This window comes from Fistularia commersonii, chromosome 33 (genome assembly GCF_037954325.1).
Source record: "Fistularia commersonii isolate RoL2024-O1a breed Wild chromosome 33, RoL_Fcom_v1.0, whole genome shotgun sequence".
Taxonomy (NCBI): Eukaryota; Metazoa; Chordata; class Actinopteri; order Syngnathiformes; family Fistulariidae; genus Fistularia; species Fistularia commersonii.
In genome coordinates, this window is record NC_141316.1 from 3,200,628 (window position 1) to 3,227,457 (window position 26,830).

Consider the following 26,830-nt stretch of genomic DNA (forward strand, 5'->3'; position numbering starts at 1 on the left):
TAGATAATCATATTGAATTTTCAATAGTATACCTTATTGCCGCAGAGCATTCCTGCTCTTCTTGGATGAAGGTGGTCCCAAGAACAGTAGACTAGTTAGAGATCTTATTCCTTTACCTCTTAAAACTCTGTCCACAGAGACCTTTCTTCTTTGACTAACATTTAGTGGAATATTAGTTGCAGACCCAAGAAAAACACTCCTCAGGAGTGTCTTCCTGCTGCTGGGAGAGCTGCTTGCTAATGGTTAACACTTGAATCTGGGACTGTTGCTGGAGGGAAAAGATGGTACGGTTTCGTGTTTACATGTTTTCACATCTTCTGAACCAATCCTTCACCAAACAGAGGTAGTTTGTGGCCAAATAAGTCTGATTTGAATTTTAGCATACAGGTGGATCTATTTAGTTTGTTTTTTTGTATACTATCCATCACCCAGTTCATCACTGTGGCCTCATTTGCTGTGTGGAAACAGGAAAGAGACGCACTTTTGGAGGCATGTCTTCAAACAGAGTTGCACAAAACAATGTCACTAACTGGTTTTGTGTGGTTTGGAAATGCTGTTTTGAGGAAAGAGGCAACATCTGGAGCCCAAAAGGCTTCTTTCGTATTGACACCATCTCTCTTGCTCTCTCTCTCACTCTCCCATCCCCCTAAACTTATGCTCTCTCTACAAGATTTAATGATTGCCTAAATTGCTCTTTTTTTTTCCCCCCCGTCTCTCACTCTCTCACAGGCTAAACCTATATATGGTGGATGGCTGTGTCTGGCCCCTGAAGGAACTGATTTTGACAATCCCATGCAGCGGTCCAGGGTAAGCACAAACACACACACACGTGCGTGTTCCTGACAGGCATACAATAAAAATAAACACAAAGCAGAGAAAAAGGTGCCGCTTTCAATTGTATTTCAAAGTTAATGGACTAACAATGATATAACAATAATGAATTAAATATTTTTCTTCAAAATGAGTTACTTGTCAGAAATACTTTTTCTTCCCCTCCAATTTGTTGTCCCAACGATGATACATTTATCATAAAAAATGCTGCTTTTACTGTTTGAACTCTAAAGTTGTTCCGACACCAAAACAACAAGTGATGATGTGGGATTTTTTTTTTTTTTTTGGTGGACTCTTCAAACCATTGTTTCTGCTTGACAAATGTTAAGCAGAGGGGTCTCTCTTATCCCTCACATCAGAGACTGACAGGGACTGCAGGCAGGCCAGGTCCACCACTCCTGCAACCATGCCCTCTGCAATGTGTGCAGGATTTGTTTTACCGTTCTTTTGCTTAAATACGATGAGCTTCCTTGGGATTGTTGTCGTATTAAAGGCAACATTGTGCTTCCAAAATCTCCAATTGAATTTAAGCGTTACTGGTAAATCTCCGAGGTGCAGGTTCCCTTGGGCACATGGCACTGGCAACACCCCCTGACCATGACAATCCCTGGCTAATGGACTTGTTGCTGCGAACAATCTGGACAGTCCTTTCCATCTTTGGTCCAGAGCACACGCTGTCCTTTTCTTGCAAATAGACCGAGTGTATTGATTCTGCTGACTACAATCCAGGTTTCCACTCTGTGCTGTTGGTCTCATACCATCTGGCCCAGGTAAATCAATGCACAGTTAACATTAGGTGTCTTTTTGGTTCAGTAATGTTTTCAATGGAATTTACATATGCAACAGTGCATTCATCTGCTTGACAATCATATGCCGCTGAAATTCTGAGGCCCCATCTCATTGACTATTGATCCAGATTCACTCACTGAAGTTTCTCCAGGTACAACTTCATCATTCAATCATTTGTCCTAACTCATCATCCTAAATTGTCTCTTAATAGTTGCTTTTTTGTTTAGTTTGTTTTTTTACTCTGTATGTATGAAGTTTTAATGTATTTTTTTATATTTTAACATTCTGATGAGGTTCTCCAAAAAATGTCTGTACTACTGTAAGTCAGTTCAGAATCACGACTTGTTTTTTTTGTTTTTTTTTTAACTTTCATTTTTCATGTCATTCCAACCACTATGTGAACTACTTTGCATGAGTGCCACATATCAGTTTTATATGCGTTACTAGTTAACTCACCTACAGTCATTTATATAATCACCAAGTATTGTCTTCCTGTTTTTTTTTATTTTGACAGAAATGGCAACGGAGATTCTTTGTTCTGTATGAACATGGCTGCCTGCGTTTTGCCCTGGATGAGTCTGTAAGTACTTATTTTCTTTTTTCTGTGGCAGTCAAGATTTAATACTTTGGAGATTCACTCATCATTTTTGAGACCGTTACTAACGGAGATTAAAGTTAATTTTCACATCTGGATCTACTGGTGGTTGGTGGGAGGGGACTTCTCTATTCTGTAAATGCTTAGTGAACTCAAAAATCAAGTTTCTCAATTCAACCTCAAGCTTTGAATGAAAGGATTTAATGTATATGTATGCATATTTAATCTGATGAAGTCGCCCAAAATCCAAACTGACCACTAAATTAACTAGAGAGAAGTAGTGATGGACTGACTGACTAACTTGTGAACATAGTCTAATAATTGACAAAGAATCTCTTGGAATTCCTTTCCATCAAGGTTCAATACATAGAACATAAGGGCAACAATAAAACATTTAAAATAATTGAACTTTTGTGTTGAATGTGTACATAGCAGTAGCTGTTTAACAGACATTGTGCTGTTGGATACTGTTGTTCCATGGGATTGTGTTGATTTTATAAAGCTTTATCCCTGGCCAAATAAACGAGATAAAGTTGATGAAAGCTGAAGGTTTCCCTGAATGAGAACAAGAGTTTCCTGATGCATCTGTCCTGATAAATGTCCTGGTTTGAGAGATGGTGATCCCACCAATCCTCTCATCTTGGAGTTTTATAAAGAATGACGAACAAAATAAATCAATGTGGTTGACTCCCTGGTGGGTGTAGGTTGTCTTTCAAAAGTGAATATGGAAGTTCTTGGGAGGTGTGTATCCGACATAGGTGTGCATAAAATCCGGCCTTGACTGTTTTCAAAATGATTGCGTACAACAGTTTCAAACCATTTGTTTCCATCCTTGCACAACCTGCAGCATCCACACTATAAATATGCATTTAAGCCAGGCGTCATGTGTACAGCTCAAAGAGCTCTGGAGCTAATTTAGGCTTTGAAAAAGTTTGATTTGTTGGACAGATGAAGGAGACCAATATACCATTTAGTTCTGGGGCCTTAATAACGGGGGCAAAGTTAGTTCACAGGCTTTACCAAGGAGACAGGTTGCTGTGTTAAAGAGCAGTGAAGAACGTCTGAGAACCAAACAGTGGAGAAGTCTGGCTAGGATGTCGCCTCCCTACTGTAAAGCCTTTGTTTGTGGTGGTGGTTTGTCGCCAGGGCGATCTGCCACGGGTCACCAAACCCATATCTGCTGCTTGGGCCTTAGATTAGCCTGTTTGTGTGTAAACACTGGAGGCCACACACTCTCTGGCAGCCTGTCTGAAGCACACAGACATTTCAACGTGTTTGGAAGAAGAAACAGAGGTTATGAATGCATCAGGTCCAGGTTCTTCCAACAGCTATTTTAGTTTTGGTTTAACTCAACATTGTGTTTTGATCAGTCAGTCCTCAGTAGGTGTGTCAGCACAAGCAGGTGTGTGACAGCAAGGGGAAAGCAGACAAGTCTGTTTTGTTATAGCTCACTGTCCTGTGCGAAATAGGCGTTTGAAGTTACATTGGGTGAATCTCTTTGTGTTGTCAGTGATGACAATGGGAGGAAACTTGGTGCTTTGCACATGCGTGTGTGGTGTGTGTGTCTGTGTGGGTTTTCCACTGTAAAGTGTTTCCAGTGACACCCAGGCTTGTGTGCAGTTGTGCTTTCCTCTCATTGTAACACTGATTCCAAAACTGTCTACTTCATTGTCCCGTAGTCTTTTCATCTGCGACACAAGGCAGGAAAACTGGGCCAGGGAAATGGCTGCTTTGTGCCCTGAACCCCGAGGGTAGAGCTCTCAGAGAACTGATAACGACGCGTTAATGGTTCTGATGTCATTGAGCTCATCATTGTTTTACCCAGTGGCTCAAGCCACTCGTAGAGGGCAGATATGGTTTATTTATGGGGATTCATGTATCCCCTTCGTCCCATGTGGCCGTTGCAGAAACCACACCCACACTTGTTTTGTTTTTTTTAACCCCCGTGATCATCTCAGTTGTTATTGCTGTGAATCAATAGCTGAGCCCAGCCAAGCCTCATACAAGTCTGAATGAATGAATTAAGGAAGTGTTCTGAAAACTGGGTCTACACATTAAAAAAACAATAAAAGATTCAGTGACTTTGTGATCAAATGTTCTTTCTTGACACACATTTTTATATATATGTATGTGTGTGGGTTTTTTTTTTGATTATTTTTTTTTCTTGGTTAACAATATACCACTGGTAGGTTTACATTGATTCAGGTGTGCAGGAGTAGGGCCTTTCTACATTTGTGTTTTCTCCCTATTGTTTCCACTGGGGACCCCAGTGTCCTCCAATGTGACCTAGACACTAGCGTATAACTGGAGTTGCTTCCTGGTGATGTACAGTGGAGACCACTGCTCCTCTAGGATTGATATTTCAAGGAGTTGTTGAGCAGTGACCTCTTTCAGAAAGGAGTAATAGCAGCATTTGTCCTGCTGTCCTGCAAATTACTCCCGTCATCCTGTTTGCCGTCGACCCTCAAGTTTTTCTTCAACCCGTCCAAGATGTATATTCTAAACATGCTGACAGTAGAACATGGATAAGAACACAAATTGATCATCATATCATCGATCAAAATCATCATAAAACCATTGGGGGTGGCGTGGAGCAGGTAGAGAAATTGTCTTTGGAACTGAACATTCCTGGTTCAATTCCCAGCTCCTCCTAAGTATTGTTGAGCAAGACACTGAACCCCTAACTGCTCCCCTGGCAGTGGTGGACACCAACCTACTGCTCATGGGTTAATTGCTGAATGTCGTTAATGATGGGGGATTAATAAAGGATTAATTATGAAATTATTATTATTATTATTATTGTTACATTATTATTATTATTATTTATATTAGTAGTAGTAGTAGTAGTAGTATTATTAATATCCCGAGCAGCTTCGTCATTGCAGCCAATGCTTGCTGCCCAACAACAGTGATTTCAGCCTGTAATTGCAAGATGTGAGTGTTTGGGCGAAAATCCTGTACAGTCCTGAAACTAGCGCAACATTATTTCATAATATTATAAGAGTATTTCCTGAAATTTATGATAGAATAATTACGCAAACTTACGGAAAAAAAACCTTGATAGGGTTTATGTCTCTGAAAACTGTAGGGGACAAATGAGCGAGTGATGTGTTTCAGTGATGTAAAAACTGAGCATCTTCATGGATTTTGAACAGCACTTTGTGACAATATGATGTTGAGTGCAGGAAATCATGAGCAGGATGTAATTATACAAATCAGTCATCATGATGTCTAGCATTTGGTTTTAAACTCAGCAGCAGCTAGTTTGCAACCATTAAGGTTTGGAATTCACAATCACAGGGAGATGAAAAATGGGGAGATTGCAAGGCACTCTGGGAAAGGTCTGCCCCAGAAGTGAGCATGGATGTTCTTAGCTCTGGTTGTCTCAGTAGACATTAATGTCTGTGTGTGCTGGAAATTTTCGAAATGTCATGGTTTGTGCTCATATTCAAGATTTGAGCACAAAAAGTGACCATTATGCTGACTGAGTATATCAGAATGGCCAAGTAAAGGCAATGTGTTGGAAAGCCCATTTCTTTCTTCGCAGATGGGATAATGATATTAATGTGAACATTCCATAGTAGCCCAATGTCATGTCCTCATTAGCGATGAGTACATGTGGTGTCCAGTCATGTTCCATGTGTATTTCATAAGCCTGAGGCGCAGCTCGTCTTCCCTTTTTTGAAGCATACGCATCTGTATCATCCTTAAGAACAAGGTCCAGGGAGCCATGACGTTGTCTGCTATTTTAGACGGCCTTATGCTATCTGAAGCAATGACCTCTTAAAAAACTGGAGTATTTTCTCCACGAACACAGGGAAAGATGCTCTCCGGTTGAACACAGCATTCCTCTCCTAATGTCCTTATTTGGTGAACTGCAATGAGCTTACAGCCCCAGGACCGTGGAGAGAAAGAGAAAGGGAGCTCTAGCCCCTAAAAACCACAGAGGAAAACGTCACATATGCTCAGACCCAGACATTCCACACATGGCCTGCCACAGCAAGCACCCGGCTCTGCCGATGCTGGCGCTGCTAATGCATCTGAGCAGTTAGTGGAATCGTTTTTAAGCACAACCCATTTGCACATGCCTCTTATAAAACGCTGTAAATGGATAGACAATGAGACAGACAGCTGTAGAGATGCAGAATTTTTCCAAAAGACTACTGAGAGGGACCACCCCGAAGGCTTGAAAGCTACAAGGTCAATGACCATGAGAACGCTCTGAGGGAGAGGTCAGGGGGGGATCATTTTACTCCAGCGCTGCTTCTGTCTTACATCATATTTCAAAACATATAAAGCAGTTCTGTCACTTCCTGAGTTATTAGTCAATTAGTTTGTTTTTGAGCGAATATCATCATGTCAAGCTTCACATTAACAGCACTGGAAGCCAGTCTGTCAGTTCCTGGATGGAGGGAATGTTAGGAGGCACCTTATAAAACAGCAGCATTCCATCCAGAACCCACCGTGGATGGGGAGCCCTGATGAGACTAGTCTTGGCTCAGCCTGTAAAAGCTACCCCGCAGGATGTATCATTCGCAGAGAGCATGTCCTCCACTAAATTTTAAGCTGACTCAGTTGTTTTTTTTTTCATGTTGTTTTTACAATTTTATTGAAGTTAACTTTTGAGCCTTGGCTGCAATAAGGAAATGTATATATTTTTTGCATCGGGTTATTACCTTTATGGACACTTCCATTAAATGCAGTCTCTTGTGTCTTGTATTGCTTCTGTTTTACTAAGTCTGGTGTTTTATAGCCTCTCGTGACATGTAGCCCAAGCAGCCGAAGTCTCAAGCAGAGTCTGTGAGAAAGTTGTTAGCTTTAATAATATCCCATTACACGGCTAAAAATAGGCAGCCTCCTGAAAGGCAGACACAATTGGAGGATATGGAATTGGATCAGTTGTTGTGTAAATCGAACTCAACACAATTCGTTTACCCTTAGAATAGCAGCCTCTGCTCAACGCATCAGCTGTTTAGTGACGGTCACTGGGGGGCATTTTACGTTCTCATTTAGGCTGGATACTAGAAAACCCAGGCTCCACCTAACAGCTTTGAATAGTGGTAATAAAAATAAGGAAATCCCCTCACAGTAAACGTTAAAAGAATTTGCGTTCAATAGCTTTATTCCTAGTGGTAAAATTTAGACATTTGATTCATAAGTGAGAAGGGATTTTTTTTCCGATTTCCAAAGGATTAAATTAGTAAGATAATTCATAACGTGCCTGACGTTCCACAAGTCACAACTAGGTTCAGCATGTATTGTGCACATAATGGCCATTAACTAAGATTTCATTCATTGAAATAAAGATTTAGCATCTATAAGTACCTTTTTTTTTCGGATGGAACAGAAAAAGTTTTACTTAAACAGTACTTCACCCAGACTGTCACACTGTATCAGTTGTGGAGTTTTACTGTCAACATCCTGTTGGTATTGTAGTTTGATAATCTTTCTGATTTCTGATGATTCATTCAATTCCTTTAAAAGTTGATTTTCGCCACCATTCAAATATTTCACACCTTAATTAAAATGTATTCCTTTTTTTTCGCAATTGAGGTGCCTTTTATCAAATTACATGAGGTAAAAATATAAAATCTTTAAATGTTCTTTCATGCCTTAGTAGAGTAAATTACCATCTTGTAGCAAAGCAGGGTGCATGGACGCTATTGCCTAGCTGAGCACAATGTCAATGCGTTATTGCAGTGTGTCCTGGAAGGTTGTCAGCCATCCAGGTTATTGTCAATCGTTGTCAAATACTTTTGTAACAACTGGGCTTGATTTCTTCCCATCAGAGAAAATTTTGCATCTTAGAACCGAAGTTCTGAGAACGGAAAAAGATCCTTGCATGAGAGGTAAAGCATTTTCAAGGAAAGAAAATTGAGTCCAGTTGCCACACTAAGATTTGTCGTGGTGTTTAGAGTTAGTGGAAGAGAAACCCATTTGGAACTGATCTGAAACATCTCAAAAGGCTTTTTTTTGTCTTGTTTTTTTGTCTTGAATGTCATAGAATTGTTGCTGTGGTGGGTCTATTATGTAATTCCATTGTCTTGATAAAGCTGAAAGCTTGCCAACCTTTTGCATAATGAGTACTTGGGTGTAATAGTTAAAATGAAAAAAAAAAAAAAAATCAAGCCCAAACTGGTGTATTACATGCCTGAAAAGGGCAGAACGGGGAACCGCAAAATACCAAAGCACCTTTATGCCTTCTCTGATTTACATCCCGGCAGAAGTCACCTGGGCTGGGAATGTGGCTGTATTTTACCGTACCATGACGCTCTACTTCGGGCCCCGCACACTTGTCAGCCGCTGCTGCTTATTCTTCTGGCCGGACGGCTCCTTTCAAGTGGAGGAAATTCTTCCACAGTGTCTGAGTTCTACAGTGCGACGGAGTCTAATTGCCATATTTGGCAGCCCCCAGGGGTTTTCAGGCAGATCTTAATAAAGCTGGATCTGTGTTCAGTGGCCTTAAAAGGAGCTGAAAAGAGAACCGGCACCTGTTTTACATCTGCAAGAGCCTTAACCCACCAAAGCCCGATAACAGAGCCCCAGGATTCAGAGCAGACGCTCGGAAAGAAATACTGCATCGGAGGGATTTCTGTGCTATCAGGCCTGAACGACACAAGCTTTATTATTCTGTTACACCAAACACAGAGGAATCAGTCATCGAACTGTCTATTAGGTGTTTTTCAAACTTTGCAAGGAAAATATTTGGCATTATAGCAGGTTTACAGAGCAGACAGCCCTGCGGTTGTCAGTGATCACACATTCTCACGGACAATTGCTCGCACAAAGCGGCTTTATTTCGGCATCCCATTGCTGTCATCTCCCCTTTTCACTCTGGATGTGTTGCAACTGAAAGGATTTGCCTGGTAACCATGGTGAGCGGTCGATAACCACACAGTGTCCATACAGTACTGGCCGGATTTACCGACATGAGTGTATGAAAAAGAAAAGGAGTGAAAGATTGAAAGAGACTCTGAAACACTGCACGGCAGAGATGAATGTTATAACTATTTGTAATTCGATACGCGTGTTATCAGTGTTTCGCCGGCCAGTTAACCTACCCTCTGTGGAAACAAACCAGCGACTCAAGTTTCGAGTTTCAATTATTCCCACATTTGGCCCCCCTTTTTTCCCCTTTTTGTTTTCCACTTCGGTTTTATCTTCGCTATGTACAATTTCCTACTGTAATAACTTGTCTATTTATTTCACTCCTTGCCCACAATTTTCATTCCTTCCGGTATTCAGCCCTTCGCCACAGCATAACTGAGAGGCACAACACCAGTTAGCCTGCCTAATAAATAATCTGCTACATGTAAACCCATCTGTCAATACATGATATCGTTGCCTGGCCCATAAGACGAAGCTGACTGGGCATCTATAAAATTACAGTTTTTCTGTCTGATGGAGAGACATTAAATTTTAGTCAGTGATAAAATAAAAATCCGGTTGATGTCAGTATGCAATGTAAGACTAAAAACCAAATACTGACATAAAAATATAAACTTTAGTGGACGTTAACACTTCGATCTTATCACCATGTTTGACTTTAATATTGTAAAGCGGCAGAATATTAGTGGGAACTGTCAAATAGTTGACTGTGACAACAACGTTAGTATTCAGCTGAGACGATGGAAGCAATGAATAACCAGATATTAAATAAAAAGATTTGAAATCTGTTTGACTATCGCCCATAAATAATGATATAAAAATGTAACTATAATGTATGCAAAGCTGTAGAATCAAGCACTTTGAATAACAGAATATCCTGTTGTGCTTCCCCTAGCCAAGCACGCTGCCTCAGGGCACAGTGAACATGAACCTCTGTACGGATGTAATAGATGCTGAGCCTAAGACGGGCCAGAAGAACTCATTGTGCATCCTCACCCCTGACCAGGAGTATTTCATCAGAGGGGAGAATAAAGAGATCATTAACGGGTAAGGTGTTTTCAATGTCTCTGTCCATGCATCAGGTCAAATGAGGCTGAAAACACCCTTGATTGTGTCTCTCATCAGGTGGAGTGAGCAGCTGATAGTGTACCCTCGAACCAACAAGCAGAACCAAAAGAAGAAGCGCAAAGTAGAGCCTACAACATCCCAGGTACTGGTCCTTAAATCGAACAGGGAGTACAGATGCCTGTCTCCTGGACGATTTGTATTGACCCATAATTGGAAACTTTCTTCTTTTTTTTTTTAATCTTTTTTTTTTAAATAATTTTTATGTGCAGGAACCAGGCCCAGCAAAGGTAGCAGTTACTGGCTCTGGTATCCCTGAGGTGGAGAAGGTTCCAGACTCCAGCTCCATCATCTGGCAGGAAGAGTTGAACCAGAGAGAGGCTGAGGGGCCTGCTGTTTGGGCTGCACCGGAACTGCCCCCAGGGTCACCATTACCTGCCACAGGTATGGGTTAATAATAAGGAAAAGTGTCTCATTGATAATGCTGAAGTCCTTTTGAACTGAATTTGGGGGGAACAAGACACAAATTAAAAAAGGGGGGGTAAAAGTATCTGCTTTGACTCTTGTCCAGGTGAATGTGCATCCGTGGGGCAGGGGTCTGATGCCGGCTCAGTCAATGGTGATGAGATTGAGCGTTCCAGCGTGGCGCTGCACGGCTCTGCACCTCAGCCCCCCGCCGACCTGCTGTCCCCCACTGGCTCCTGCTCAAGCCTGGGAGGGATCCCGCGCTGCCTCTCCCCGGCCCCCAGTGACCCCTTCCCCTCTGGCAGCTCCCTACTATCCAATGGCTCTCACATCAGCGGCTCCGTCAGCTCACTCGACTCTGATGCCAGTGGCAGCACGGTGACCAGCACCGACAGCCACTCGGCAACCCAAAGGGGCAACCACTCGTACAGCCACCATGACACGCCTCGATCCCGACGGCTCGAGGCCGAGGCACGGAAGGCAGAGAAGAGGAGTCGGTTTCGGAGTCCTGACCGGCAGGAGAGGGATGCACTCCTAAGCCCCGAGAGGAGGTCAGCATTTACTCTGTTCTTTTTATTGCTGCGGCCTTTCCCGGCCTCTCAAGATCAACAGGAATTCTAAATTTGACTTTCTTTATCAACCCAGTCCAGTAAATTTGAGTTAGTAATGTTTGCATTCTTCATGTATACTTGTTGCAGCAGCAGCCACTGAGAGGCCGTTTAATTTCCACAACCATAAAAAAGCCGAGCCCTGAAAATGATGAACCCTGCTACCGTAACAATGTCACTTCTTCAATTCTCAGCCCATCAAAATGATTACTTAGACGAAGCGAAATGGAATCTTGTGGGATGTAGCAACCGACAGATCCCTCATTTTATATGTAATTTTTTTCGGCAATTTCAAAATACACATTGTGGATTAAATTGACACGGTGATTACATCAGCCCATCTTTCAAGCATGTTGCCACGTCTGGTAGTTTTTTAGTTACTTTTTCCAAGAATAGGCACTTGTTTGTTGCGTAAACCCCCCTCTCGCCCCGAAATAGCTCATCGAGGATCGGCTGCTGAACCGAAACGCACGCTGCCGACAATATTCGTGCAAAGAACCAATCTGCCCCTAAGGTCAGCGTTCTGGAGGACTATGTGGGCAAACTGAGACGCATTGAATTAAGTTCATGGGCCAGTTGAACTTAAGATGATACACTCCCAGTAATCATGGGAAGCTTTACTTTTTATTTTGTTATTTGACAGACACACTTGATTCTCAGAATGAGCAGAACTTCAGATTTACACACAGGTGCGACAGCAGCGGATTGGATGTGTTAGTCCTAATCAGACCTCTGCATCCTACTCACTGGCAGGTGAAGGATTTCGTCAGCCTCGGATTTAGCCTGATGAACCGAGCAAGTAGATTCCTTCCTTTTAAATGGGAGCTCAGTGGTAGGAGGCACTGAGCCAGGCTTGTGCTATTAAAGGCATGTACACACAGAGAATCCTGTGACGCACAAAGCCTCTGATGCACGCAGACACACACACACTGAGAGCAGTTGCATTTTTGATGGATGGAGCAGAAAAATTATATTCAGTGAAATAAAGACATGCAAGAGTTTTTGGTTGTTTTTTTTTTTTTCTCGTATGTTTTTTGAATGACTCCTGTGGGATTTCCTCCGAAAATCTCTAAACTTTGTAATCGCTGTTTCCTGCTGCAGTTTATCAGTAGTCTTATTAACTGTCAGCACAGGCTGTATAAAAAAAATAGAAACACCCGGCATCTACACTTTCCATGAAGTAATCTTCCTACTGGCCGTGTGCTGCTCCAGAAGAGAGAGAGAGAGAGACACACACACACATGTCAGGACAACATTTCAAATGAACTCAGTGGGCGAGGGGAGGTCATCTTTTTCCTCTCACAGAGCGGCTTCCTCCATCAATGCCATGATGGAGGAAGTCATTAGAGGGTAAGAAGCGGGGAATCACTGGTGTCAACATTCCGCCTCAGGAACACTTTACGTGTCCACGTGAACCCATTTCTGATGAAATGAGGCAGCTACACACAATCCTTCCTCTTGCCTGTTTCTTACGATGGTTAATTCTTGAGTACGATTGAATAAATGTATTGAAGGAAAAATATAGCCAATTTGAGATAGAAGCATGGCCTTGTGACCAGCAAAACACCAGGAGTTTAATGTCCCTTTTTCAGCGATTTCTAATAAATTTCAAGGGAATTTATGATCTGATTTGTAGAAACATTTCTTCATTTCTAGGGAACTGCTTGACTGTTTTCCTCTGGAGAGTTTCAAGTTATTTCTTTCCAGTTTTCAAAGGAAGCTGTTAGTGTTCATACTAGTGGCTGAGAAAAAAGAGGGAAAGGTGTGTGCGCGTGCGTGCCTGTGTGTGTGTTTGTTTGTGTGTGTGTGTGTGACTTTTAGTACAAACTTCCACATTTTTTATTTTTCCGAGTCATAGTTAATTTTTTCTCTCGTCAGCTCCGAACTGTCTGCTCCCAGCAAGACACGTTAAGGATGAAATGTGCCGGAAAAATTTGGAGTTGTCACAGAACCAAAAATGCAGTGTCCTTGGTTTGACCTTTGCTGCATGTCATCCCTTGCACTTTACCCCATTTCCTCTTCCCACTACACTTTTTCCAATGAACCAGCCAAAAAAAAGTTGGGCAGTGTGGGGCTTCTGAATGACAAAAAGGAACCGATGCTGCCGAACTATCCCTCTGCTAGAGAACTAAGACTAAGAGGTTCGCATTTTTCATGGACTAGAGATGACTCTCGGCATCTTGATTTCTCAGTTCCGACGAATGCGAATTGTCGGTTGGCGTCTGACTGCCTGCCGTCGCTGTCCTTCTCTCCTCATTACCTTTTAAGGACTGCAGCTTTGGCTGAAGAGTCCCCAAATAAGGGCAGCATTAAGGCAAAACAGTAATATAATATTTCCCACTGTTTTTTAAATCTCTTCTCTGCGCGGTGCAGATTCCTCCACTCTCAAACAGAAGGCCTGTGTGGAAACATGTCAGTGTTGGCGGTGCACACTGTCACGATTTTGGGAAGGTTGCAGATGGACAATGCTGACTGAGTGTAGGTTGGTGTTTGGCTCTATTGTCCGGGGCGCATTTTAACTTCAAGAGATCTTCGTAATAGGTTTTCCATATAGAGGCCCACAGTTGTAGGCGTTCGGCCCCCTAAATATTTTACACATTTGAGTTCTTTTCCACTTCTTTATATCCCATAATGTTGCTGTTCTCCTGAGTCTTTTGAATCACAGCTTCCATATTTACTACTTAAAAGTAATTCACCACAAGAAAATACTACAAGACTACAGAACAAGCACTGATACTCAACTTACATTCTGATCGCTACATATCTTCCAGGGTCAGTCACTGGAACAAATATTATTAAAAGACCATAGTTTTTATTTCTTCTGACTGTTTTCATTGGTGGTTTTCAGGGTTGTGCTATATGGTTTGGGGTCATGATACACACAGGGCTTTATTTTACAAATTCTACAAATTCCAAGATTTATCTAAAATCAGCAAGAAATCACCTGAAAGTTTGACAAATATTAACCACATATGTGCAAGAAATGACACTGACTCCTTTCTTTCCTTAAACCAGCTCAAATGACTGTATAAAAGGAAATTGCTTGAGCTGCTAAGAATTGTCGATTTAATTATCAACTAATCTACCAATTATTTTGCCAATGACGTGATTAGCCGATATGCCTATAAAATGGTAATTAGTCTTTCCCAAATCCTGAGAGGATATCCTCAGTCCGAAGCACTGAGTTAGTTCTGTTCCTAATTTGTTTTGCTTTTTAACATTTAAGCGGTAACAAATGGACCTAATGCGAGAACCACTTTGCTACCAGAGCGATACACAAAGCTGCCTGTGTTTCAAGGGCTTTTTTCGTTCCGACATTAAGCATACACAAACAGGATTCTTTTCAAAAAGTGTTCTGTCGGCGCTGGGAATGATGGCAGATGCGATGCAGTCAGGATAGCTGAGCATTATATCTGTGAAAAAAACTGTGTCAAAAACAATCATGTGCAATTACACAATGCTAAACATATTGATTCTTTTGAAAAGGGTCTTTGAGGAGTTTTCACCTGCATGTGTTTTTATTTATTATGCCCATTCAAATAAATCATTCACTTGGAGAATGCAAGGAAAATAACAATACACAATGACTGAATTGTTGTGTCAAGAATTAGAAAATGGGTTGTTTACATCTTTAACTTGATATGTGTATGTGCATGTGGTTTGATTTCCAGTCGCTCTGGCGTTATTGAGAAGCTGGAGGCCTTGGAGCTTGAGAATCCAGAGAAAATGGAGGTGGAAGAGTCGGGGAGAGGCAGGCAAGGCCGAAGTGAGCACAGACGTTTCCACAGAGAGGTAACATGCGTTTGTGTGTGTGTGTGTGTGTGTGTGCGTGTCAAAGCTGACAGTGGCAGCATTGTGATGCGATTTACAATAGATACGGTGTGGCTTGTAAACTGTTTTTAAACAACATCACATGTTAGGACAGATGTGAACTCAGCATCCAATTCACCAGTAGGGCTTTAGGGGTTTGTTTGTTTTTTTTCCCCCTCTTCTCTGCTCCCCTTCCACCCCCTTCATATTTCCCCCTCATCCATGCTGTCTTCCCCACATTCCCTACTCCTTGGTCCCGTCTTTGTTTTGCTTAGAGGTCAAAGGTCAGCAGCATATGCTGTATTCATTTCCAGTTTCCATTCTGTGGTGGGATTCCCCAGGCAACTATGCTTTCCTTTCCCACCCTGCCCCTTAATGCATCGCTTCAACACGTTGGGGTGTACTCATCATTGGAAATGATTGATAGTTGGGGATTGGGTTTTTTTCTGATCCAGTGCTAAGATGTTTTTCAGTCATACTCTGATGAAGATTTTGTGTGTGTATAGCTAAAGGTACTAAGGTTATGTCTGCGATGCACCTTACTGTTGCACACCGGCACAAGACTATATTTGTATACATTAAAAAATCATAATGTTTTTGGTTTGAATAGAAAACCATGATACACAAAATGAATGTCAACATCCTTACATGGATTATTTTTGACATGGTCAATTCTTGGCTAAATTGGTATGAAAAAAAAAACTAGTATTTGAACGTTTTCCTCACTTTTGTCAGAGACCTATCCTTTTTTTTGACATCACCCAGCCTTACTGCAAGTGTACATTATGAGCATATAGCCCTCAATTTCCTGACACTTTTAAACAATAGTCACATCACGTAGAGCAGGCACATAAAGGCCAACTTTATCAGCTAGATTTTGTTTTCCTTCCATTTGGTTTGGTGCCACACTGTAATTTGTTTGTTTATATGGGCCTTCTATAGGAGCAGAGGCATGACCTGGACCAAGGTCTGGATTTCCCCTCCACCCTGCCGCCCCTGAGGAGAGCCAAGTCCCTGGACCGAAGGACCACTGAGTCAGTCATGACAGTGAGTGATTTCTCTTCCTGTTGCTTTTGTAATTGGGCCTTACAGCGTCTTGAGGGACCGGAGCAGCTTAAGATGAATATAAACGCATGAATAATGTATGGGGTTTTGTTGTTGTGGAGGAAATTATTTCTCAAGGCACAGTCAGATGTGCATTTCTGTTATTGGTCATCGTTCACTGAGGTCATGAGTCTGTAGTCAACATTGAGTGATAGGGTATTTTTGCTGTATGCGAAAGAAGGGCTGGATATTTGGTAAACAATTTAGAATTGACATTTTCTTCCTCAGTATTTGTGCTGACCGAAAATTGCCTTCAAACTAAGTAGCCCTAGAGTCTCTCCGTTATGGTACAAAGCCTTCAGCTGGACCAACATTGTTAAGACAGCAAGTGGTGTTGATTTGATATTTGTGCAAGGAGGCTATAGAAAATAGATAGCAGAAGTATAGCATTATTCGTGATATTTGAAGAAGGAAACATTCAGTTATATGCACAACATCAGCTAGCTTTGGCCACTGCATGTAACCGGTCATTCAGGGTGCAGCTACAAAGCAGTACCTATGGAGCAGTTAGGGCTTGTTCTACAACACTTCAGCAGGCTTGGAGGGGCTTAGGAATCAAAAGCTGAGCCGCGCTGCTCCCAGTTGTTATGAATGGAAGAAGCCAAGTGTTTGAGGCATCTAGCCAAAACAGAGCAACAAGAAGCTTAAGTGAAGTTCCTTGTCACAAGAAGGAACCTGGAGCTGCACATGTGACAAAGAATCTGTGCAGCACAAACAAAATGTCAATTAGGATCACCAGTACGCCTGAATCTGGTCTGCTATGTGTTTCTGTGTTGTCTTTTTTTTTTTTTTTTTTCCGTTCACATCTTTGATCAGCTCTGACCCCTTCACTCTTCCTTGCTGGATGCCAGCAGGGAACTGATACAGTCACTGTGTTTGTGTGAAGCTGCCCATAAAACTACAGCTACTCTTCAGGGAGCATTCTAAAAATGTCACAGTGCTGAAGAAGATTATCAAAGGTTTTTTTGATGCTGTTCTGTCTGAATTATCCATCATCAGCCGCGGTTGCTCTGCTTCTCATCACCAACAGGATGCCAGCCCGGGGACGACACAGTCTCACTCTGAGCTAAGCGTTTTTAACGTCAGCACTCGGGCAGAAACAATCTCGTCACTCTCTCATTCATTCATCATCTATTCTGCTGAGTGGGCATACAGAGGCAGGCAGAGGCTGGACCCAGTCTCATCTCATCTGAAATCAGATGAGAAATGCAGTACGCCCTTCCGTAAACAAAAAAGTATCACCATCACTCCCACCTTAATATAATTTTGTCAATATGGCCCAAACAGGCCATTTTAACATTGGTTAGAAGTGGCACCCTCCCATCCCTGTGCTGCCCAATACCTAATTTTGCATTCACAAATTTCTTGAATTCTCTACCTCATATGTTTGCTGCAATCCCCCCTTAAGTTACCTATAAGATTCCTACAAGGAGCACTGTATTTTCCCCGCAGGTCACTATTTATGACAAACAGCCCTCTCTGTTGTGGAAAGAACAGCTTCATAAATCCAGAATCTGGAATACTTTCAAGCTGAAAACACATTCAAATGATCTAGTGTGTTGACTTTAAAATGGAACTTGCCAAACACAATAACAGGAGTTTGCTGCTTCGGTATCTTAACAGGAAGCCCTCTGTCCGAGCAGCCTGCCCATCAAACCCTACACAATCGAACCAAACTGAAAATACCTGTTTTATCATATCAGTTTTATTACTGAATGAACACGACGATAATGTTTATTTTCTCAGTGCTGGCACGTCTGTTTGTCTGGTCATGTATCTTGTAAACAGTCATTTACATTAATCATTAAGTTACAAATGGGAAAATACTGTTATGCTTAAAAAAACGTTCTCGCAGCCCTAACTTCAATCTGCTAGGGCACCGGAAGGGAAAAGTAATCCTCATGAAACCTTCGATTGTCACTCTGAATTGGAGTAGCATTTTGATACCAATAGGTTTTTATATTCTCTTATACTGGCCTTCTGTGTTAGCTAGTGTGTGATGTTTCTGCCTGCTGTTTTATTTTGTAAGTGTGCGTGTGTGTGTGCGTGTGTGTGTGTGTGAGCGTATGTACACAATTTGAGTGTTTGACTTTGTTTCTTTGCTTCCTGCCAGAGAAAGACAAAGGCCAAGCCCCATTGTACAACTGCACAATAAAACTGAGCTAAGATGTGGGGAGTTTAAACTGGTTCTAACATTAACGCTCTGACAATTAAGTTGTATTCAAAGTCTCTGTATTTGGTGTCGCTGCAAACAAGAAAGGCTAAAAAGACGAGTATATAATAATTTCAAAAAATGGCAGACACACAATGACCTCACTATTGGAGTAGGAGACTAATGTGACAAAAGTTGCTGCCACACGGAGTTTTTTAGTTTGAGAATCAAGTCCAGGTTTGAAATAAGTGTTCCCAAAGATTAACCTTTGGCCCGGAATAGGGTTCCCCACTGTTCATTAGCTGTCCGATTTTGAAGCAGGCGAGAGTCTTGTTCTCGACAATTTCACGCAATGGGCTCAAATTGAATGCAGATTAGTTGGTTGGCCAACTGTCATGATTGTAATCTTTATTATTAATAGTTACATGAGTAAGAAACATGCTGTAGTTGAATGAGGTATGACTCCTAGTCAGAAGTGACCGTGACCAAAAAGGCATTTGCTCTTGAATCACCCGCAGAATGTAATGGTGATTTATGTATTTTCCCAGAGAAACGTTTGGCTCTCATGATGAAATACAAATTGTTCCCGCAGAGTGCAAACATAGCTACCGTCTTTGAACAATATCATCTTCCCTGTACTTGAGGTGTTCCGGATGTATATGGAATCAAAGAGTACAATAGGTGGTGTCCCTAAAATATCGTCGTTTTACAGGCTCAAATCTCTTGGAGTCAACTGCCAATGGCCCTCAAGTTTCTCATTGCAGTAATTTAACAATTTGTTTTCATAAACACCCTTTGTAGATATTGCAGATTTTTATTTCACAACATTTTGACTACTCATGATCTACCACATTGTCTACCACTTGTTGCAAAGATTCAGTAAGCTGCTTGAGCACTATTTGTCCATTCCCCAAACTTTTTCCTGCGAGGGTCAAATAACTTTCCCCTACTCTAACGGGGGGCCGGGCCAATTCGTAACAAAAAGTGTGACGATCGCAGAGGTATCTAAACGTAAACATTTATTGTTTTCTAGAAAGCCACACATAACCAAAAATTCACCCTTTCTGGAGTCTTGACAGAAAAAAAATCAGAAAATAAACAATAACATTACTAATGAAATAAATAACACTATTTTTGAAATAAATAATCACCAAATAACCCTTTTCAAGTTTTTCACAGAAAAAAAAAGACCAAGGAACATTAATTTTCTTGTTGACAAAACCAGACATTAAGCAGGCTATGAAACCGAACTGATACCAACACTTACCAACACAACACATTTCACTACCAGTATGGTTGTAGAACAGACTTTATCCCAGTAGATTTCATTTTATTTGTCCGACTCAGAATGGGTCGTTCAAGTTAGAAAAGTAAGCTTACCAATATATGTTCATCCCGATTAGACCAGCCCGATTAGGCCGTGAGACGCGCCACCATAGGAGGGGCTCCGTCACTCATGATGCTAACAAGCTTTGACCAGTCCAGGTTCAACTCTTCCATGGTTTGGCATACTTTGCTAAAAATATTCTGCCCCGTCGTAGTCCCGTTTAGACTTTGGAGGGCTGCCAGATCCTCACAAATTTCAAAGTTTGCGCTAACGCCACGAAAAAAAATTAGCAGCTGCGCTGTGTCTTGCACATCTGTGCTCTCATCCAGTGCTAATGAAAAATAGTCAAATTCTTTCGTCTTCTGCTGCAGCTGGGCATATACATTACCCCCAATTTCTTCAATGTGCCTTGTGATTGTAGTCGCCGACAGACTCGCGACATTAAAAAGACATCTTTCTTCTCGGGACATACTTCCTCCGCGACAGCATTCAACCATTTCTTGCCATATTCTCCATCAGTGAAAGGTTTACCGCTGCTCGCTATCAGTTGAGTAATCCGAAAGCTCGCTTGAATAGAGGACTGGTTCAGCTGAGCTCGGCTTACAAATGTACTCCACTGAGCTAACAGTCCACTTTTTAGCTTTGGGAGTTCATCTGCTCGCATTTGGCCTTGCAAGCTGTTATACTTGTCTTTGTGACGGGATTCATAGTGTCGGCGCAGATTGTATTTTTTGATTACAGCCACCGTCTCTTGACAGATGAGACAAACAAAAATTTAGAATTGAACAAAAAAATGATCGTTTGTCCACTGCAGGTTAAATACCCTGCATTCTGAATCTATTTTTCTCTTACCCAATCTTTTCGCCATTATTCCGTGTTATTTGACAGGGGTGTGTCCAGGATTTTTTTTTTTTTTTTTGAGGGAGGGGTTTCAGATAAGGCGCAGGCTACAGAAGGGTGGAATAGAATGTTACATTCTATGCATGTACAAATCACGATTACGTGAAAAAAAAAAATCATAATTCATCTCTGGTATTGTTCAGGGGCCGGGCAAAATGTGAATGCGGGCTGTACCCGGCCCCCGGGCCACAGTTTGGGGACCACTGATTTAAATGGTTCTCTTACAATAAAAGGAGAAACAACACACCCTTAACAAAATACTAGTCAGCCAAATAGGTTTGATAAATATTTATCTTCTTCTGAGCCAAATCATTTCAGCTGTTTGTATCCATGGCCTTTTGCTCTTGGTCACCACACTTCCACTCACAGACACACCTCGTGACAGTAGGGGAGTCTAGTCTCTTCAATGAGGAAATACTTCACATTGGTGAAAAAAAAAACAAACAAAACAAATTTTCTCTGTGCAGAAAGCATACTGAAACTTAACCAAAATCAAGGTGCACACCCACTTTTTTTGCGTCTCTTGAGTATGCTTTTACTCAAGAGATGCGATGCTGATGTTCTCATACTAAATAAGAAAGTGCTTGTTTCAGTCGGTTGCACAATGTAGTCATTCCCCTTTCCTTTTGCTTCCTGGTTTTGGATGTTGTGTCTTTCCGTCGTGTTGCTGCCATGTTGTTTCCCGCACACTTTGCAAGCTGGCAGTTGCCCGAGGAGGAACGACCGGCCCTATCTGCTAATAACACGGCTCACACGTTTTGTCCGATAAACGGATGAACCCAAAAACCAGTAATGTGGCAATTCCTTGTGAAAGCTGGTGAGTTCTCAGTGTGTCTGTGGCCCGTACACAAAGCCTCTCCTGTTCTCCTAAGCCGTGGGATCCAGGATCAGCATCAGTGCCAGAGCTTTAGCTGTGTACGGAGAGGTCAGTGAGTTGTTTTTGGTACAGAGAAGCTAAATTCAGTTAGGTAACCATTAGGAGAATTACAAAAAAAAGGGATGGCTCAGGCCTGGCTGGAAAAGGCTTTTCATGGACCCTAAGAAAACAGTTTTGGTCCAGGTTTAGTTAGACAATTTGTCAGCTCTTGAGCCGACTCCTCCGTTGTGATTTTGGGGTTACATTTGTGTGTGTGTCATTTCTAACCCTATAGTTTAATGCCTTTCTTTTAATGTTTTTTTCTGGTTGATGTGTGAGGTTGTGGATGCTGTGGGCCAAAGCTCCATGGCGTGGAGGCCAGTGCAGCCCCTTCTTCTCCCTCTCCTCTCCAGGTTACTTCCTCATTCCACTGCTTCTGTCGACAGACTTTTTGCCCGCCACGTGTTTTCCTGTGCACTCATTTCGTGCTCCATGTTTGTTTGTTGGGGAAGACACAGCTGTGTGTGTATGGCGGGTTGAGGGTGTATATCACAACTACACACTGCTTCCCGTGGTCACCCTCCACATGTTTGTGTTAGTGTGTCTCCCACCGTGTGGAATCACAGCAGATTTCAACAATATCGGGCACTGGATTCTTCATCCTCAGCTGGAGACTAGAAGGACTACAAATCAGGCAGAAGTTGCCGCTGGCCAGTGGTCCACTATCTGAATCTTCCTCATCCGCTGCTTTCAATTTCTCGATCCATTGGAAGGGTCAGCTTCTACCCTCAGCTGATGTGTGGCTGGTTGAGCATGTGTGTTTGCTGCTCTTCAGTTTACAGATTTTTTTTTGTTTGTTTGTTTGTTTGTTTGTTTTTTTACATGCATGGTTGCCTTTACACTACCTAGGACAAGTGACCTAATTCTTATTTCAATTTCCTCCCATGTTGCCAATCATTGAGTAGGAAAATGAATGGCTCAGATAATCTCAGCGAAGTTTTTGGCCTCATTCCCACACGGAAATAAATCCGACACGAATCTAATATCAGCCAATGTGTCTCTTAAGCATATATGCACATGGGTTGTTTCTATTAACAAAGTGTAAATACAGAAATTGGATCTATTTTTCAAATATATGCAGGAAAACATTGAAAATTAGATATTAAAGTGGACCAGGGCAAAAAGAACTGTAGTGTGAATGCATCAATGCATTAGGACTTTCTTCGACTGAAATTTTCGGGGTGATTATCCGCCACTCCTATTTTTGTTTTTTCTTTATCTCCACCCACTAAGTGGTGGTAAATTATATTGTTACATTAAATGTTTGGTATCTGAATGCCTCTCAAACTTTGTCGCATGTTGATCATTTTGATACAGGTTGCAGGATATCCCCCCCTTTTTTATTTTACTACTAGATAATTTCTCAATTTGATTTATTTTCTCTTCTTTTTTTGTTTCCAGCCAGATTTACTGAACTTCAAGAAAGGTTGGATGGTGAAGCTGGATGAGCAGGGCCAGGTACTGTGTCATCTGGGCCTGTTTGTGGATCAGTTGTGAAGAGAAAATGATGTATGGGAAGATTCTATGAATCGCAGATGTAGAAAAATTGTAAAGAGATCAAACCCTGAACCCGCCAGACAGTTCTGAGTGAGGCCAATTCTCCTGACGTCTTGACATTTATAATAAAAAGAACACAAATCACTCAAAATGAATTGAATGTCATCTATTGGGGCTCAAAGGAGGTTTCATAATGCATTTGAGCTATGCAGCTAAATCACTGGAATGCTCTTTGGCATCTATAACAGCGTGTCAACATTTTGATCATCTAAGGAGGTCGCTTGAAAGATGAAGGCATTTCCGAAGGCTATAGAATAATTTATGTGGAAAACAGTAAGGCAATCTGTAGCATCTTAGTGGACTTTTCATATTTATCTTGGTCTTTGACTTAATACAGTTTACAGCCCTCAGAGCACAACTCGGCCTTTGAATTTGCCAATGCAAATCTATGTTTTGTCTCTTCCTCTTTGCAGTGGAAGAAATACTGGTTTGTTCTGACGGATCACAGCCTGCGATACTACAAGGACTCCATAGCAGAGGAGGTGTGTTTTTGTGCTCGCATCACAGCTTTTCCTTTAGAGGTATTGCAACCTTTCCCTTTCTGTCTGCTGCCTCAGGCGTCTGACTTGGACGGAGAGATCGATCTGTCCACATGCTATAATGTCACAGAATACCAGGCTCAACGCAACTATGGCTTTCAAATACTGGTAAGATGCTCTGTCTTCTCTAGAAGGAAAGATACATGCATGTTGTGTGTTAACATATTTTGCATTTTTATTATTACCAGCATAAATAATGTTCATTTGTGCGCTTTGAATATATCTATATGACAACACTACAGGAATAGCCCTCAGAACTGCCCATAGTGCAGTCTTACATTTCTCCATATGAATATGCTACTTGTGAGGGGAAAAAAGATCCTGATGTAAATTTAACACAATTTCTACATGGGCTTTTAATATCAATATCTAGCACCAGTGGATGAAAAGTATATGAAGAAAAACATTGCATTAGGGTTTTATTTGTAGATCTCTTAGAAAATATGAAACAGGAATTCAAACAGGAATTAGACAACTTTTTCAAATTCTCAGATAACATAAAATTATAGTTTGTGTGTATAAAGATACATGGATTGATTTCCCAAAAGTTTGTGGTATCACACCGTTGTGGCTGTTCTGATCTGCTGGTGTCTTTGATGGTCAGACCCAGGAGGGTGTGCACACACTCTCGGCCATGACAGCAGGCATACGGAGGAATTGGATCCAGGCGGTCATGAAGAACGTCAGACCCTCCACTGCTCCTGATGTGGCAAGGTCAGTAAAAGGTCACCAGGCACACGCTGACAGTGAAGTAATTGGAGTAGTATTTACTGCCCTTTTCTAATCTCTTTGTCCTGTAGATTTATGAGACCAGTTTCTAAACAAATGAGATGCTAGTGGTAGAAAATTGCCAGTGATTCACATTATAGAGAAAACAGCGAAAAATTGCGAGAACTACTGTAAGAACTTTCCAAAAATCACGTAAAGAAGAAGTTTTGAGAAAATTTGCAACTAAATGAAGTGAGCAAGCTATTAAATGAAAATCATAAATAAATTGGTATATGATTAAAAGAGGGAGACCAGTAACCTGCCATTAGCAATTTTCAATTTATTTTTATTTTTTTCAAATCACCCTCACCTTATTTGCGAGGTACTTTATGGAAATTGCAGTTGAAAGTGAACTTTTCTCCTTTCACTGCCTTTCAGCTCAACTGAGGATCATGGTTCTTTCTCTGCTCTGGACAGTTTGGTTAGGCCCGACGTCACCCAGGACTCTCCCTCCTCTGAAGCCTCGTCTGTGGACAGAGAATCGGTCACCGGCATCGCGAAGAGCCGGGCCCGTGAGCGGCGGCGAGAGGGCAGATCCAAAACCTTTGACTGGGCAGAGTTCAGACCCATCGCCCAGGCGCTGGCTCAGCAACGGGCGCAGGAAGCTGTGAGCCTACAGGCCGATCTGGGGGAGCTGGAGCGCAGCCGGAGGAGGGAGGAGAGGAGGAAGAGGTACGAGTCTGTGACCAGCTCGTCAGCGGAGCCAACATCCATCGAAGACGGAGGGAAGACAGACTTTGACAGTGAGGAGCGAGTCGGACAGACAGAGACTGATTCGTTGGGCCCTCAGTCTGTGGAGAGGCAGCAGAAAGTGGAGGAGGTTATCGAACAACACTGGCGACAGGTGGAGAAGACGCCCATAAGAGAGGAGAGGAGGGTCCCTCTGCCCACCTCAGCACAATCCAGAGAGACTGCAGAGCTGGAACAGCTGTTAGAAAGCTACAAACAAGGGGTACGTTTTACTCACATATGTAGAACATTGTATGAAGTGGCATTATCTGTGCTTTTGGAGTAAAATATATGTTATATAACTCAGACAGTTAAAATCTTTTTCTATTGAAATTGAAGTTCAGAGTTAAATCTGAGAGATTTGGTGTGGCCAGGTAAAAGATTACTTCTAAATTATATATAATGGGTGGAATACATGCTGAGGAAGAAAAATGTAGTAACTGGCTGCTAGAATGGAATATTTTAAAGTAATAACAACCACAGGTGAATAGTGTGCCATGACTGCAGACATTATAGGGGGTGTTTCCATTATATAACTTGGAATAAGTAGTAGGAAAAACTTTTAAGTATTTTGGCTTGCAAAAATCTTTCAACTTGTGAAGCAAATCATCCAGTCAAAAAATCTATCTTAACAATTTCAAATTGCATTTTTGTTTGGCTCAATATGTACTGTGCCCCATTCAGATAAAATCCCCTTTAAATAAACATTTCAGAACCATTATTTTTCAGTGACCCCACAACTGTTGAGAAATAGCTAAAAAAAATACAGTTCTTCAAGAAAATAAGAGCCACTTTGTTGGCCATTTCAAAACCCTAAACCTGCACTCTCATCCACAAACACAATAGCATTGCTATACTAAGCGCACCATTTGATTGTAAATGTAGAAGAAGGGAGACTCCTAAGCATGGCTATAGGCATTAGGAAATTAATCCCTAGTAAAAAGAAGAAAGGAAAAACTAAATATAAAATCAGCATCTTTCCAAAGGCACACAGACCCACCACCCATAACGTATATTCATTTTTAAATTAAATTGATAAAGAACAAATAAAACTAAAAACTATAAAAATAAGTAACTAACAAAGCCTTTTTTTTCTAAATTCCTATTTTAATGCCATTAACCAAAATATTCTCCCTGGCTGCTTCTCCAGATAGAGGACCTGAAGGTGCAGTTGGAGAACTGTCACCAGCAGCTTCTCGACTCGAACAAACACAAGCAGGATCTGGAGCTGCAGCTTAGAACAGCTCTGGAGAGAGAGCAAGACATCCGCACCGGCTACATATCTCCGGTGAGTCCTCACTGTGCAGGTGTGCTGCCTTTGCAAGTTCGTCTGCTAGAATCCAGAAGTTAAATGTAGATTTCATGCATATAGTCTCAGCTGAGCAATGTTTTCTCCTCCATTTTGTAACCTCCTTTGCATGTCGTATTCAGTTGTTAAGTATATCAAACAAACTGACATTGAAGAAACAAAATGACTACAGATATGTCTTTGCATGAGTTCATTGCATGTGGAAAACATTGAGATCTTTTTACTTCATTGGCTTCTACTAGCGAATCTTTTCTCTCTGTTCCATAAGTCTGTACTCCTGTACATCTGAACTCATGCTGGCAGTATCGAAAGTGTTGCACTTATTACTGACTGAAGTATTCCAGTTGTATTGCTGCTGGTGTGACTCATGGAGGAAGTAATTCTCTCTAATTGAAAATAGAAAGTTCTGACAGCAAAGATTGTCAGCTTTTAATACGTTATGTCAAAATTCATCTCACCCTAAATAGGTAAACTAGCA

The 26,830-nt window shown here is 41.6% G+C and overlaps 1 protein-coding gene across 5 annotated transcripts in view; it reads left to right on the forward strand.

Moving 5' to 3' along the window:
• mpripb (myosin phosphatase Rho interacting protein b) overlaps positions 1-26,830 on the forward strand; it is a 48,305-nt gene that overhangs the window by 7,724 nt on the left and 13,751 nt on the right. For 4 of the 5 annotated variants that reach the window (XM_086141048.1, XM_086141050.1, XM_086141049.1 and 1 more), the window contains exons 2-15: positions 730-807; positions 2,135-2,200; positions 9,999-10,150; positions 10,229-10,313; positions 10,441-10,612; positions 10,740-11,184; positions 14,913-15,033; positions 15,994-16,098; positions 22,852-22,908; positions 23,421-23,489; positions 23,565-23,654; positions 24,151-24,260; positions 24,693-25,266; positions 26,194-26,331. In XM_086141048.1, coding sequence (XP_085997174.1) covers positions 730-807; positions 2,135-2,200; positions 9,999-10,150; positions 10,229-10,313; positions 10,441-10,612; positions 10,740-11,184; positions 14,913-15,033; positions 15,994-16,098; positions 22,852-22,908; positions 23,421-23,489; positions 23,565-23,654; positions 24,151-24,260; positions 24,693-25,266; positions 26,194-26,331 — 2,262 coding nt within the window. The remainder of the gene's footprint in view (positions 1-729; positions 808-2,134; positions 2,201-9,998; positions 10,151-10,228; positions 10,314-10,440; positions 10,613-10,739; positions 11,185-14,912; positions 15,034-15,993; positions 16,099-22,851; positions 22,909-23,420; positions 23,490-23,564; positions 23,655-24,150; positions 24,261-24,692; positions 25,267-26,193; positions 26,332-26,830) is intronic. The other variant, XM_086141051.1, reaches the window with a different exon arrangement.